The sequence below is a fragment of the Hemitrygon akajei genome, chromosome 9 (assembly GCF_048418815.1).
Source record: "Hemitrygon akajei chromosome 9, sHemAka1.3, whole genome shotgun sequence".
Lineage (NCBI taxonomy): Eukaryota > Metazoa > Chordata > Chondrichthyes > Myliobatiformes > Dasyatidae > Hemitrygon > Hemitrygon akajei.
In genome coordinates, this window is record NC_133132.1 from 69,562,400 (window position 1) to 69,575,795 (window position 13,396).

General features: G+C 43.6%; 1 protein-coding gene across 1 annotated transcript in view; it reads left to right on the forward strand.

The window, feature by feature from the left end:
* The window catches only part of LOC140732660 (dynein axonemal heavy chain 6-like), a 549,473-nt gene that overhangs the window by 522,838 nt on the left and 13,239 nt on the right, over positions 1-13,396 (forward strand). Inside the window, 2 exon segments of the mRNA XM_073055353.1 lie at positions 2,380-2,543; positions 8,080-8,276. Of these exon segments, the coding sequence (XP_072911454.1) occupies positions 2,380-2,543; positions 8,080-8,276 (361 nt within the window).

The window sequence follows — 13,396 nt, forward strand, 5'->3', positions numbered from 1 at the left end:
AAATGATAGCCCTTTAGAGATCATCAACCAAGGGAAAGCTACTGATTATTAACTGGTGATCCTACTACTGATTACAGGATCCAGTATCATTGTGATTACCGTAGATTCCGGACTACAGAGCGCACCTGATTAAAAGCCGCTGGCTCTAATTTTAGAAATAAAATCAATTTTTTACTTGTACAGGCCGCACCGGATTTTAGGCCGCACCGGATTTTCGGCCGCAGGTGTCCCACGTTGTAATATGAGATATTTACACAGAAAGATATTACACGTGAGGATTTTTTAACTTTTAATTAAATCCATATGGTAACATAAACAAATACATACTGCAAATGCTTTTTTTCGAACCGTGCCTGTAACGCGGCTACTTTTAAATATACATTGCGTATACTTCTTTACTGAACAACATTCCAATATCTCCTAACGACTGGTAAAAAATATATATACTGCAGCCTACCAGGAAAAGTTATTGATCGCCTTTAACTTAAAAGCAGCGTTTTCGCTCTGCCGCTCGCCCCCCTCCTTCCCGTTTATCGCAAACCGGTATCCCACAAGACGCGGCGAAACCGGGTGTGACGTCATAGCATCCCGCGATGTAGTACAGAAAACAAATATAGTTAAAACAGTTCTAACTTTAACTAACAAATGAATTACTAAGCGAAAATATTATAAACTAAATAACTGCCATAAAGGCAGCACAATGCTTTTCTTCGAGTGTTTTCCATGTTGATGAGGGTGAGTACAAATGACTGATTTACAATAATTTAATTGTGAAAGTGCGCTTGATTTATCGTACAATTTCATTGGACCTCTGTGAACTACTCATCAATTTTATTGGTCTACTGTTACGAGGCAAAATGTTTTTGGCGGCATGAAAAAAAATAATGCATTAGCCGCTCCGTATTAAAGGCCGCAGAGTTCAAAGCTGTTCAAAATGTGGGAAAAAAGTAGCGGCTTAAAATCCGGAATCTACGGTAGGTCACAAGACTAGTCAGTGCTTTGATCCAAAGACACAAGTTTTTGACCCTATGAAGGATAGTAAAAACAGCTAAGAGGAACATTGGGGTTTTCCTCCCCTCTATTTATGACAATTACCGGGAGTGTTGTATATAAAGGGCCTGAAGCATTGTTGAATATCCCTACCACCCATTGCACAATTGTTTTGATCCACTACTATCAGGAAGGAGGTACAGGAGCACAAAACTAGGACTGCCAGACTGGGTAACAGTTTCTTCTCCCAGGCTGTGGGATTAATGAATACCCTCCCACCACCAAGATCTTGTCAGTAGGACAGTGAGCTGTTTACTGTTTACCTGTGCTATGCATTATATGCATTTTGAATTATATTTTATTAATTTATTAATGGCAATATTTTGTTTTATGTTCTGTGTGTGATATATGTATTGTGGGTGCACTGTGGTCCAGAGGAACGTGGTTTCGTTTGGTTATATGTTTGTACAATTAGATGATAATAAACTTGAATTTGAGTTCAAAACCAGCAAGGAAGATGACAATTTCCATAATGTGAGGTAAAAGTTAGCAAGGATCACTGTAAAACAACATATTTCACCAATGTCCTTCAAGGAAGGAAGTTTTCCACATTTAGAGATTAAATTGGTAAATCGGTTTATTATTGTCACGTGTGCTAAAGTAGCACACACAAAATGCTGGAGGAACTCAGTAGGCCAGACAGCATCTACAGAAAAAGGTATAGTCGACGTTTCGGGCTGAGACCTTTGGCACGTCCTGATGAAGGGTCTGGCCCAAAACATCAACTGTACTTTTTTCCATACATGCTGCCTGGCCTGCTGAGTACCTCCAGCAATTTGTGTGTGTTGCTTGGATTTCCACCATCTGCAGATTTCCTCATGTTTGTACTGAGGTACTTTGTTTTGTATGGTATGCCATCCACACGGATTATTTCATCACATCAAAGCACTGAGATAGTTCAAGTGAAAACAACAACAGAATGCAAAATATTATGTTACAGTTACAGAGAAAATACCAAGGCCATTAAAGGTAGGTTGTGATGTTCAGAGTCCATCTTGTTGTACGGAGGACCTTTCAATACCTTATAGCAGCACATAAAAGCTATCTTTGAGCCAGACGGTACATGCTTTTAAGCTTTTGTATCTCTCCAACTCCAAATCATTTCCATTCAGGGACAATTAAGTGAGCCACAACATGCACTGATGTTTCCAGTCGTATCAGTGTCCAATATCCCCATAACTGACCATGACCGTGGCACATGAAAGACTATTGACCAGTGCTCCAGTTACTGGTCATTGCCATTAAGAGTATTTCACAAAGCAGGTGGCTTTTGGGTTGCACACTCTCCAAAACAGGAAACAATGTTTCCAGGCTCTGGTTTTTTTTTAGAGAGCAGCGCAGCCAGGATGAAATAGTGCTGGAAAAAGTGGAAGGAATCCTCAGGAAGTTGCCTGAAACAGTGGAGGATGTTCATGGATCGGAAAGCAACATAACAGACCTAGCCCGTTTGTTTGCATCGTCCAGCTGGGCAACGCACGTGGCATCTGTCAAAGGTGAGGATGTGCCTTGTACCCTCTACACTCTCCACCTTCACCCATAAAAAAGAGTAAGATTCTGTCAGGGCTCAACAAGTTGGGCATAGGGAGTAAGTTTCCCCTGATGGACCAGAAGTTTGAAGTAAGCAGGCAATAAGGACAAATATGGTAAGGATAATGGTGTCAGGCAATGACCATCTCTAACATAAAACCAACCACTTAGCCAGGATATTCAATATTGGCATTGGCTTATTAATGTCACATGTGTGACATACCACAAAAGAACTTTGTTTGGTTTGCCATCTAGATAGATCAAGCCATACGTAAGTACATTGACACAGTAAAAAGAAAAACAGAATGGATAATAGTGTTGCAGTTGCAATGCAAGTAGACATAAAGTGCAAGGACCACAATGGAGCAGATTGGAGATTAAGAGTTCATCTTCAGCATTTGATAACAATGGATAAAAGCTGTCCTTGAGCCTGATGGGTTGTATTCTCAAGCTTCTGTACCTTCTGCCCAATGGGTGAGGGGAAGAGATCGAATCACTGGGTTGGGATAGATTCTTGATTATGATGGTTGCTTTCCCAAAGTAGCAGGAAGGGTAGACAGAAACAGAATCAGGTTTCTTATCACTGTCTTATATGATGAAAAATGTGTTGTTTTGTGGCAGCAGTAGAAGGCAAAAAAAAAAATTCCATAAATTAAGAAATAAATAAATAGTGCAAAGAAAGGAATAACAAGGTAGTGTTCATGGACCATTCAGCAACCTGATGGTGAAGAGGAAGAAGCTCTTCCTGAATCATTGAGTGTGAGCCTTCAGGCTTCTGTACTTTATTGGAGGGAGCCTTGTCTGAATGAAGGGCTGAACTGTATCCACAATTCTCTGCAGTTTCTTGTAGTCTTGGGCAAAGTTGTCGCCATACCAATCTGCAATACTTTCAGATAGCATGCTTGACATGGTGCATGTGTAAAAGTTGGTAAGATTCATGCTGAATTTCAGTGGCCCTCCAAGGAAGTAAAGATATTCCTGTGCTTTCTTGACCACAGCATCCAGGACAGACTATTAGTGACATTTACATTTCAGAATTTGAAGCTGTCAAATATTTCCACTTCAGTACCACTGATACAGACAGGGGCAAGAGCTTTGCCCCACTTCTGAAGTCAATGACCAGCTTCTTCATTTAGAAATGAGTTAAGAAGTAATGTCTTCACCAGAAAACCAGAGCTTGTGGAATTCTCATGAGACAAAGGTCAAGTCACTGAGTATATTGAAGGAGGTTGATAGATTTCTCAACACAATGGGCATCAAGGAGTGTGAGAAGAGGTGGGAATGTACAGTACAGGTAGAAGATAGGCTGTGATCATTTAAATGGGAAAACCATATTTTTGGGTCTTTTTCTGTGTTGCTCTGAAAGTGATTGATGCCAGTGGTGAACTGAGCTCCTAAACAGACAAACCTAAATATGCTCACTCGTTGCAACATCCACAAAATGCTGGTGGAATGCAGCAGGCCAGACAGCATCTATAGGAAGAAGCACTGTTGACGTTTTGGGCCGAGACGTTGACAGTGCTTCTTCCAATAGATGCTGCCTGGCCTGCTGCGTTCCACCAGCATTTTGTGTGTGTTGCTTGAATTTCCAGCATGTGCAGATTTCTTCGTGTATGCTGACTCCTTTACTGCTGCCTCCCGCCACCTAAGTACAGGACATCCAACAATGGACTGTAGTGTCAAGGTTCTGTATTGGGCTCTGATTTGGGCCTTATTTTTGAACAGGTCAAAAAAGAACAAAACAAAAGGTATTTCACATCCTAAGGATGGGCACCCACAAACAAGTATGCTCTGTTCTGCCCATCAGCCGGCTCAGCCGCCATTGGTACTGTCTCTCCAACTGGTGAAGCACTCTCTCTGTTGTTCCTCTTGCAGCGTAGCAATCCCTCTGTACTGCCCCGACTGCCAATCCCTCAATACTTCCTCCACTATAGCACCATGCAGAAGAGCATCCCTCTGTACATTCCCATCCACAACGCAACTCCTCCTTATTTAATAGTTGGATGAAGGCACTGAAGTTTCAGCAGCTGAAAAGGTAGTTAGGAAAGTACGTTGTGAAGAAGACGTAAGGAGGCTACTTCCTGATTACCATAAGTCCATAAGACATAGGAGCAGAATCTGGCCACTTGGTCCATTGAGTCTGCTCTGCCATTCCATCATGGCTGATTTATTATCCCCTCAACTCCATAATACCCAAAACCCTTATCCTTAATAATGGACTCCAACATCTTCCCAACCACTGAGATCAGGCTAAGTGACCGATAATTTCCTTTCTTCCACCCCCCAGCACACCCCCCCCCCCAGTTTTGAAAGGATTGAGTGAAATTTGTAATTTTCCGGTCCTTTAGAACCATTCCAGAATCTAATGCTGCTTGAAGATCATTACTAGTGCTTCCACAATGTCTTCAACTATCTGTTTCAGAACCCTGGGATGTAGTTTATCCGGTCCACGTAATTTATCTATCTTCAGACCTTTCAGCTTCACAACCACCTCTCCTTAGGAGTAGCAACTACACTCACCTCTACTCCTTGACACTTTCAAATTTCTGGCATACTCCTAGTGTCTTCCACAGTAACAAATGACATGAAATACTTATTAAGTTCATCTGCTATTTCTTTGTCCCCTTTACTACCTCTCCAGTGCCATGTTCCAGCAGTCCAATATCTACTCTCACTTCTCTTTTACTCTATATATCTGAAAAATAACTTCTGGCTCTTTAAGACATACAAACAAGCTGGATGAACTCAGCAGGTCGGGCAGCATCCATTGAAATGAGCAGTCAATGTTTCAGGCCGAGACCCTTCGTCAGGACTGAAGAAGGAGGGGGTAGGGGCCCTATAAAGAAGGTGCGGGTAGGGTGGAAGGTGCCAGGTGAAAAACCAATCAGAGGAAAGATCAAGGGGTGGGGGAGGGGAAGCAGGGAGGGGATAGGCTGGAGAGGTGAAGAAGGAATGAAAGGGGAAAGCACTATGGGTAGTAGAAGAAGGCAGAATCATGAGAGAGGTGATAGTAATTGCACTTCTGGTAATTCCCTCCCTCTCCCTCCCACCATCCCACTTTCACTCTGCCTCCGCTTCTAGCTGCCTATCACCTCTCTCATGATTCTGCCTCCTTCTACTTTTCAACAGATGCTGCCCGACCTGCTGAGTTCATCCAGCTTTTTTGTACATCTTGATTTGACCACAGCATCTGCAGCGTACTTTGTGTTTACTTTTGGCTCTTTGATATTTGATATTTGGCTCCTTGATTTGATATTGGCTGTTTGATATAAAGGTATTTTTATCCTTGCAGTTTCTTAACTATACCCACAAGAGTTCTACATCTTCCAATCTTATGTTACCATCCCCTTCTGGTTACCTGCCTATCTTTCGATACAGGGTTTATCCTTAGATGTTAAGCTCCCAACTATAGTCTTCTTTCAGCCATGACTCAGAGATGCCCACAGCGTCATCCCCACCAAACTCTAATTGCTCTAGAAGGTCATCTACCTTATTCTGATCATGCGTGCTTTCAAATATAACACCTTCAGTCCTGTATTCATCATCCTTTTCAATTTTGCCCCCATGTTATACTTCAGCTCATCCCACTGACTGCAATTTTGCCCTATCATCTGCCTGTCAGGATCTCTTCACAGTCTAACTACACGCTGCATCAACTTGTATAGTACTTGCCCCAACCACAGCCCTTTCACTCTGGTTCCCATTTCCAACCTTCTCCGACAGCTCTAGCAATTCTGCCCACAAGGATATTGGACCCCTCAGGTTCAGCTGTGAACCGTCCTTCTTTTTTCCAAAGGTCATACTTCCCCAGAAGAGATCCCAATGGTCCAGAAATCTGAAACCCTGCCTGCCCTCTGCACCACCACTTCCACAGCCACTGCTTCATCTTTACTATCATCCTATTCCTGCCCTGACTAGCATGTGGTACTGGGAGTAATCCAGAGATTACTACCCTGGGGGTCCTGCTCTTCCGACTCTTCCCCTAACTCCCTTTAGTCACTGTGTCAGACCACTTCCCCTTTCTACCTGCAGTATATCATTTGTACGTGTGCACCACGACCTCAGGCTGCTTACCCTCTCTCTTGAGGATCTTCTGCAGTCACTCTGAGATATCTTGGACCCTAGTATCTGGAGAAGGAAGGTAGAAGGAATACAGAAGGAAGCCATTTGGCATACCTTACTGACACCCAGCAGAGTGAACCCAACAATCCATTTCCCCCTCAGCGTATTGTCTCACACATATGCTCAAGAGCTGCCCTTTGGATTATTTTGCCACATATCTCTGGGAGGGGTACAGTCTATGTAGATTAACCCACCAATACATCGTTGGGATGTGGGAAGAAGCTGGAGCATCCATAGAAACCTATGCAGTCACAGGGAGAACATGCAAACTCTCAACAGCACCAGAGACTGGGATCAAACCAGAGCTCCTGGGGCTAGGAGGCAGAGATACTTACAAAGAGTTGTAGATAGCTTTGTGTGTGGGGGCAAAGGTCAAAGAAATGGAGGATAATGTGGGGACATGTGACATTGCATTTTACCTCAATGGATTTCTGAGCTGTAAATTGCAGAGAATCTGGGGGATCCAACCACATGATTCACCCAATTTTAGTCTGAAGGTATAGCAGGTAATTACTGTGTATGAACTTTATAGTTATTAGTAAAAGGTTTTGCACAGAAATAGGCCATATCCATCCATTATTTGGGGCATTGTTCAGATCATATCCAGAGTATTGTTTCATCTTCTTACCAAAGAAAGGATATAGGTGCATTCAGAGAGGGTTTCTGGGCTGATACCAGGATTTGCTTCCCTTATGAAGGAAGTCTGGACAATCTGGACTTTTAAGGAGTGATGGGGGCTTGATTGACACACATTTTCTTGAGGGTTTTTTGACAGGTGGGATGGTATCTCCTCATCCCCACCCCCATCCAAACATGGTGGAATCTGATCACCAGTTCTTCTACCAGTATTTTAGAGCTGAGCTTTCCAACAAGCTTCATGCTTCCCAACCATCACTCCTGGGTTAACAGTAGTTCAGTGGATATTCCCCACGAATACCATCACTGCTCATAACCTCTGCTTGCAGGAATTTTAGAGCAATAGAGTCGTACAGTGCAGAAACAGACACCTCAGCCCAACTGGTCCTTGCCAACCAAACTTCCCATCTACAGTAAGTTAGTCCCATTTGCCTGTGTTTGGTCTGTATCCCAAACTTTTCCTATCTATGTATCAGTCCAAGTACCTTCTAAATGTTGTTAATGTAACTGCCTCAAACTCTTCTTCTGGTAGCTCATTCTGTATACAGACCACCCTATGGGTGAAGAAGTTGCCCCTCAGGGTCGTACTCTGAAAGGAAGAGAAACACAGCATTTTGTACAGTGGTCTGTCAGTACATTCCCGGCAGCAATGTGTCACTGCCCCAAGTGTTCCCATTCCCCGCTGCTTTTGAGTTCTTGTGAGTTACTGCTGCCTCAGCCACCATCTCCCTTCATCTTCACTAGGGTTTGATTGCTTGGCAAACTTTCCGCTACTGACGGTGCTGCGGCATGAGATCAATTGCTACAACCAACTGCTGCAAGTGGTTATTTCCTCGCTGAACTCCCTATGCCAAGGGGTGAAGGGGAAGATTATCCTGACCCCCACACTGGAGGAGATGTACAACTGCTTCCTTAGCCTCAAGATGCCCAAACTTTGGCAGGTAAGTTTGTAAGTTGGTTTATTATTGTCACATGTACCAAGACACAATGAAAAACTTTGTTTTGCATGCCATCCATACAGATTACTTTATCACATCACTGCTCTGTGGAAAAATAATTACACAATGTGTTAACAGTTACTGAGAAAGCACTGTGCAGGTAGGTAATAGGTGCAAGGTCCATAACAAGGTAAGTCAAGAGTTCACCTTGTTATACCAGGTGACTTCAACAGTCTTATAACTGTCTTAAAATAATCTTAAAAGCTGTCCTTGAGACTGGAGGCACGTGCTTTCGAACTTTTGTATCTTCTGCCCGATGGGAGGAGGAATAGAGGGAATGCCCAGGATAGGTGGGGTCTTTGATAATGTTGCCTATTTTGCCAAGGCAGCGAGAAGTGTAGACAAGAGTCCATGGAGGGGAAGCTCTATTCCATGATGAGCTGAGCTGTGTCGATAAGTCTTAACATTTTCTTGCATTCTCAAATAGTTGCCATACTAAAGATTAACTTTATTTGTCACATGGACATCAAAACAAAGACTGAAATGTATCAGTTGTGTCAGTCTGTGGATGTGCTGAGGGCAGTCTGCTCATGTTAGCGTGCTTTTGGCAGAAATGTAATACACCCACAACTTCAAGGAAATCTGCAGACGCTGGAGATTCAAGCAACACACAAAATGCTGGTGGAACACAGCAGGCCAGGCAGCATCTATAAGGAGAAGCGCTGTCGACGTTTCGGGCCGAGACCCTTCGTCAGGAATAACTGAAAGGAAAGATAGTAAGAGACTTGGAAGTAGGAGAGGGAGGGAAAATGCAAAATGATAGGAGAAGACCGGAGGGCTGGGGTGAAGCTGAGAGCGAGAAAGGTCATTGACAAAAGGGATACAGAGCTGGAGAAGGGAAAGGATCATGGGACGGGAGGCCTCAGGAGAAAGAAAGGGGGGGGGAAGCACCAGAGGGAGATGGAGAACAGGCAGAGTGATGGGCAGAGAGAGAAAGAAAAAAAGGGAGGGGGGAAAAAACTGAATATATCAGGGATGGAGGGATGGGGTAAGAAGGGGAGGAGGGGCATTTATGGAAGTTAGAGAAGTCAATGTTCATGCCATCAGGTTGGAAGCTACCCAGCCGGTATATAAGGTGTTGTTCCTCCAATTTCTCAGGTTGGAGGAACAACACCTTATATACCGGCTGGGTAGCCTCCAACCTGAAGGCATGAACATTGACTTCTCTAACTTCCGTTAATGCCCCTCCTCCCCTTCTTACCCCATCCCTGATATATTTAGTTTTTTTTCCCCCTCCCTTTTTTTCTTTCTCTCTCTGCCCATCACTCTGCCTGTTCTCCATCTCCCTCTGGGGCTCCCCTCCCCCTTTCTTTCTCCCTAGGCCTCCCGTCCCATGATCCTTTCCCTTCTCCAGCTCTGTATCCCTTTTGCCAATCACTTTTCTGGCTCTCAGCTTCACCCCACCCCCTCCGGTCTTCTCCTATCATTTTCCCCTCTCCCTCCTACTTTCAAATCTCTTACTATCTTTCCTTTCAGTTAGTCCTGACGAAGGGTCTCGGCCCGAAACATTGACAGCGCTTCTCCCTATAGATGCTGCCTGGCCTGCTGCGTTCCACCAGCATTTTGTGTGTATTACACCAACAACTTACTAACTCTTACATCTTTGGAATGTGAAAGGAAGCTGGGCATCTGGAGGAAACTCTTGTAGTCATGGAGAGAACATACACAGTCCTTACAAACAACAGCAGAATTGAACCCGTGTTACTGATGCTGTAAAGCAGGACACTGTCTGCTGCCTTTATCAGGTCAAATCATCCTGATAGGGTGCTTTCTGTGGTGCACCAATAAAAAATGGTGAGGGTCAAAGGGGGCAAGCAAAATTTCTTTAAGCTCTTGAGGGAGTATAGGAAGTGGTGTACTTTCTTGGCCATGGCAGTACACATGGTGGAAGGAGGAACAAAGAGCTAAGGGACTACAAACATTATTAAACAGGAAAGAGTTCAGAAAAGGTTTACAACAATGTTGCCAATACTTGAGGGCCTAAGTTATAGGGAGATGTTAGGTAGGCTAGCATTTTATTCCTTGAAACATTGAAGACAATTTTATAGAGATCTATAATATCATGAGGTGGATAAATAGAATGAATGCACACAGATTTTTTCTGAGGTAAAGGGCACCTTGGTCAGCGTGGATGAGTTGGGCTGAAAGTCTTGTTTCCATGTTGTATGACTCTGACCAAGCCAGTAACTTTACATGATGATACAGGATCGTGTCCGTGGCATTCTCAAGGGTGATTGTGAGCAGCCAGAGATCTTGGAACATATTGGCACCAATGGCATAGGGAGACAAGGTGGTGAAGTCCTGAAGAGAGATTTTAGGGAGCTAGGTAGAAAGCTGAGAGGCAGGACCTCCAGCATAGTAATCTGTGGATCGCTGCCTTTGCCACGTGCCAGTGAGGATGATTTGGCAGGTGAATGTGGGACTGAGGAATTGGTGCAGGGGGCAGGAGTTCAGATTTATGGATCATTGTAATCCCTTCTAGGGAAGGTATGACCTGTACAAAAGGGACAGGTTACACCTTAACTTAAGGGGGCCCAATATCATCGCAGGAAGATTGGCTAGAGTTGTTTGGGTAGGTTTAAATTAATTTGGTAGGATGATGGGAACCAGAGTGACGGTGCTAAAGATGATGTCTCCTCTTCTTTGGCTGTCCATCGACTTCGATGTTGACTGAGGCCTGGGCAAGGTTGTATGGAAGACCAGCAGTTGCCCATACTGCAAGTCTCCCCTCTCCATGCCACCAATGGTGTCCAAGGGCTGATACAGGGCACTAGGGCACTAGGCCGATACAGCTTGGCAAAAAGATGAGGTAGTTGGTTTACAAAGAAAGGCGATGTGCAGAGAGACTCCTAGCAAGGGCAAATTTACAGTCAACAGGATGAGTTGTTACATAAAAGGCAGACAAAATTGAAAAAGATGAATACAAGACTAAAGGTGTTAAATTTGAAAGTGCACAATATACAGAATAAGGTCAATGAACTTGCAGCGCAGTTGCAGATTGGCAAGTATGATGTAGGCATCACTGAATCATGGCTAAATGAAGATTATAGCTGGGAGCTTAATGTCCAAGGATACACATTGTATCAAAAGGACAGGCAGGAAGGCAGAGGAAATGGGGTGGCTCTGTTGGTAAAAAATGAAATTAAATTATTTGAAAGAGGTGACTGAGGGTGAGAAGATGAATCATTCTGGATAGAGCTAAGGTAAAAAGACTCTTATGGGAGTTATACAGTAGTAAGGAAGTGGTCTACAAGTTACAACAGGAGTTAGAAAATGCATGCCAAAATGGCAATGTTACAATAGTCATGGAGAATTTCAATATGCAGGTAGATTGGGAAAATCAGGTTGATGTGGCATTCCAAGAGGGGGAATTTCTAGAAGGCCTACGAGGTGGTATTTAGAGCAGCTCCTGGTTGAATGTACTGGGGGATCAGCTATTCTAAATTGGGTGTTGTGCAAGGAAATGGAACTGATTAGAGAGCTTGAAGTAAAAGAACCCTTAGGGGAAAGTGATCATAATATGATCGAGTTCACCCTGAAATCTGAGAAGGAGAAGCTAAAGTCAGTCGTATCAGTATTACAGTGGAGTAAAGGGAATTACAGAGGCTGAGAGAGGAGTTGGCCAGAATTGATTGGAAAAGAACACTGGCAGGGATGATGGCAGAGCAGCAACGGCTGGAGTTTCTGGAAGCAATTCAGAAAGCAGAAGATATATACATCCCAAAGAGTAAGAAGTATTCTAAAAGCAAGATGACACAACCATAGCTAACAAGGGAAGTGAAAGCCAACATAAAAGCCAAAGGGCATATAATAGAGCAAAAATCAGTGGGAAGTTAGAGGATTGGGAAGCTTTTAAAAACCAACAGAAGGCAACAAAAGAAAAGTCATTAAGAAAGTAAAGATGGAATGTGAAAATAAGGAAGCCAATAATATTAAAAAGGATACCAACAGTTTCTTCAGATACATAAAGTGTCAAAAAGAGGTGTAACTCTCACTTCCGCTAGCAGCTTAATATAGGGGGTGATAGCCCCCGATCTGGCCAAACTTAAAACAAAAATCTCATTTGGGTGGATGCTGCGCGGTGTGTTCCCTGTTACAAATCAGTACCCCGAAATAACAAACAGTACACAATATGCGATTAAATGATTAAGCTTTATAATTCTTACTTTGGCTATATGGTTATAAAGACAACGAGAAAAAAGAAAAAGGGCCCATTCTTATGAAACTGTCTATTGCACAATGTTGGATCTCCCTGATAAGCCGGTCTTCCACCATCAACCTCCTCTGATCATCGCTGCCCTTTGGACCCTCACTCCAAGTCCACCCCATCCGGCAGTCTACCAACTCCCTCCATTTGCGTCTTCTCTCCTCATCTCTCCCCGGCAAAAGACTGCAAAAATTTATCTTCCAGACTCACAAGAAAGAAAACAGCATTCCAAACCCCGTTAACCCAAACATTGCTGCTACAGAGAAACCATTACATTATCAGTGAAAGCTTACAGCATGTTACCAAGGCAAGAGTGGATATTGGACTGCTGGAAAACGATGCTGGAGAGGTAGTAATTGTTGCACTGAACGGGGTGAACCCAAATGCAGGACACTGGCACAAAGATAGAGCTAGAATGAAGATGAGGATGTGAGCGTGGCTGGAACTTGACACGAAGCGTTGCTGGAGTTGGACAGCAGACAGGCGGCAGGCAACCCTTATCTTGACACGGAGCGTTGCTGAGCTGAATGGCAAATGGAAAGGCAAACGGCAGGCAATACTTACCTTGACACAGAGAGACAGAGTTACACAGGTAAACCTCAGTACAGAAGTAAAACTTAGGATACACAATCTTAAGCAGCCAGGAACTTGAATTACCACACTGGCTAAATCAACAATCTGGCAATGAGCGGATGCAAAGCCGGGGTATTTATGCTGCAGGTTTAGATGAGAATCAGGTGTGTCGCAATCAAAGGGAATTAAAAGAATATGGGGAATTAATGGTCGGGACCATGACGATAATGGAAGACAAGGAAATGGTGGATGAACTGAATAAGTACTTTGCATCAGTCTTCAC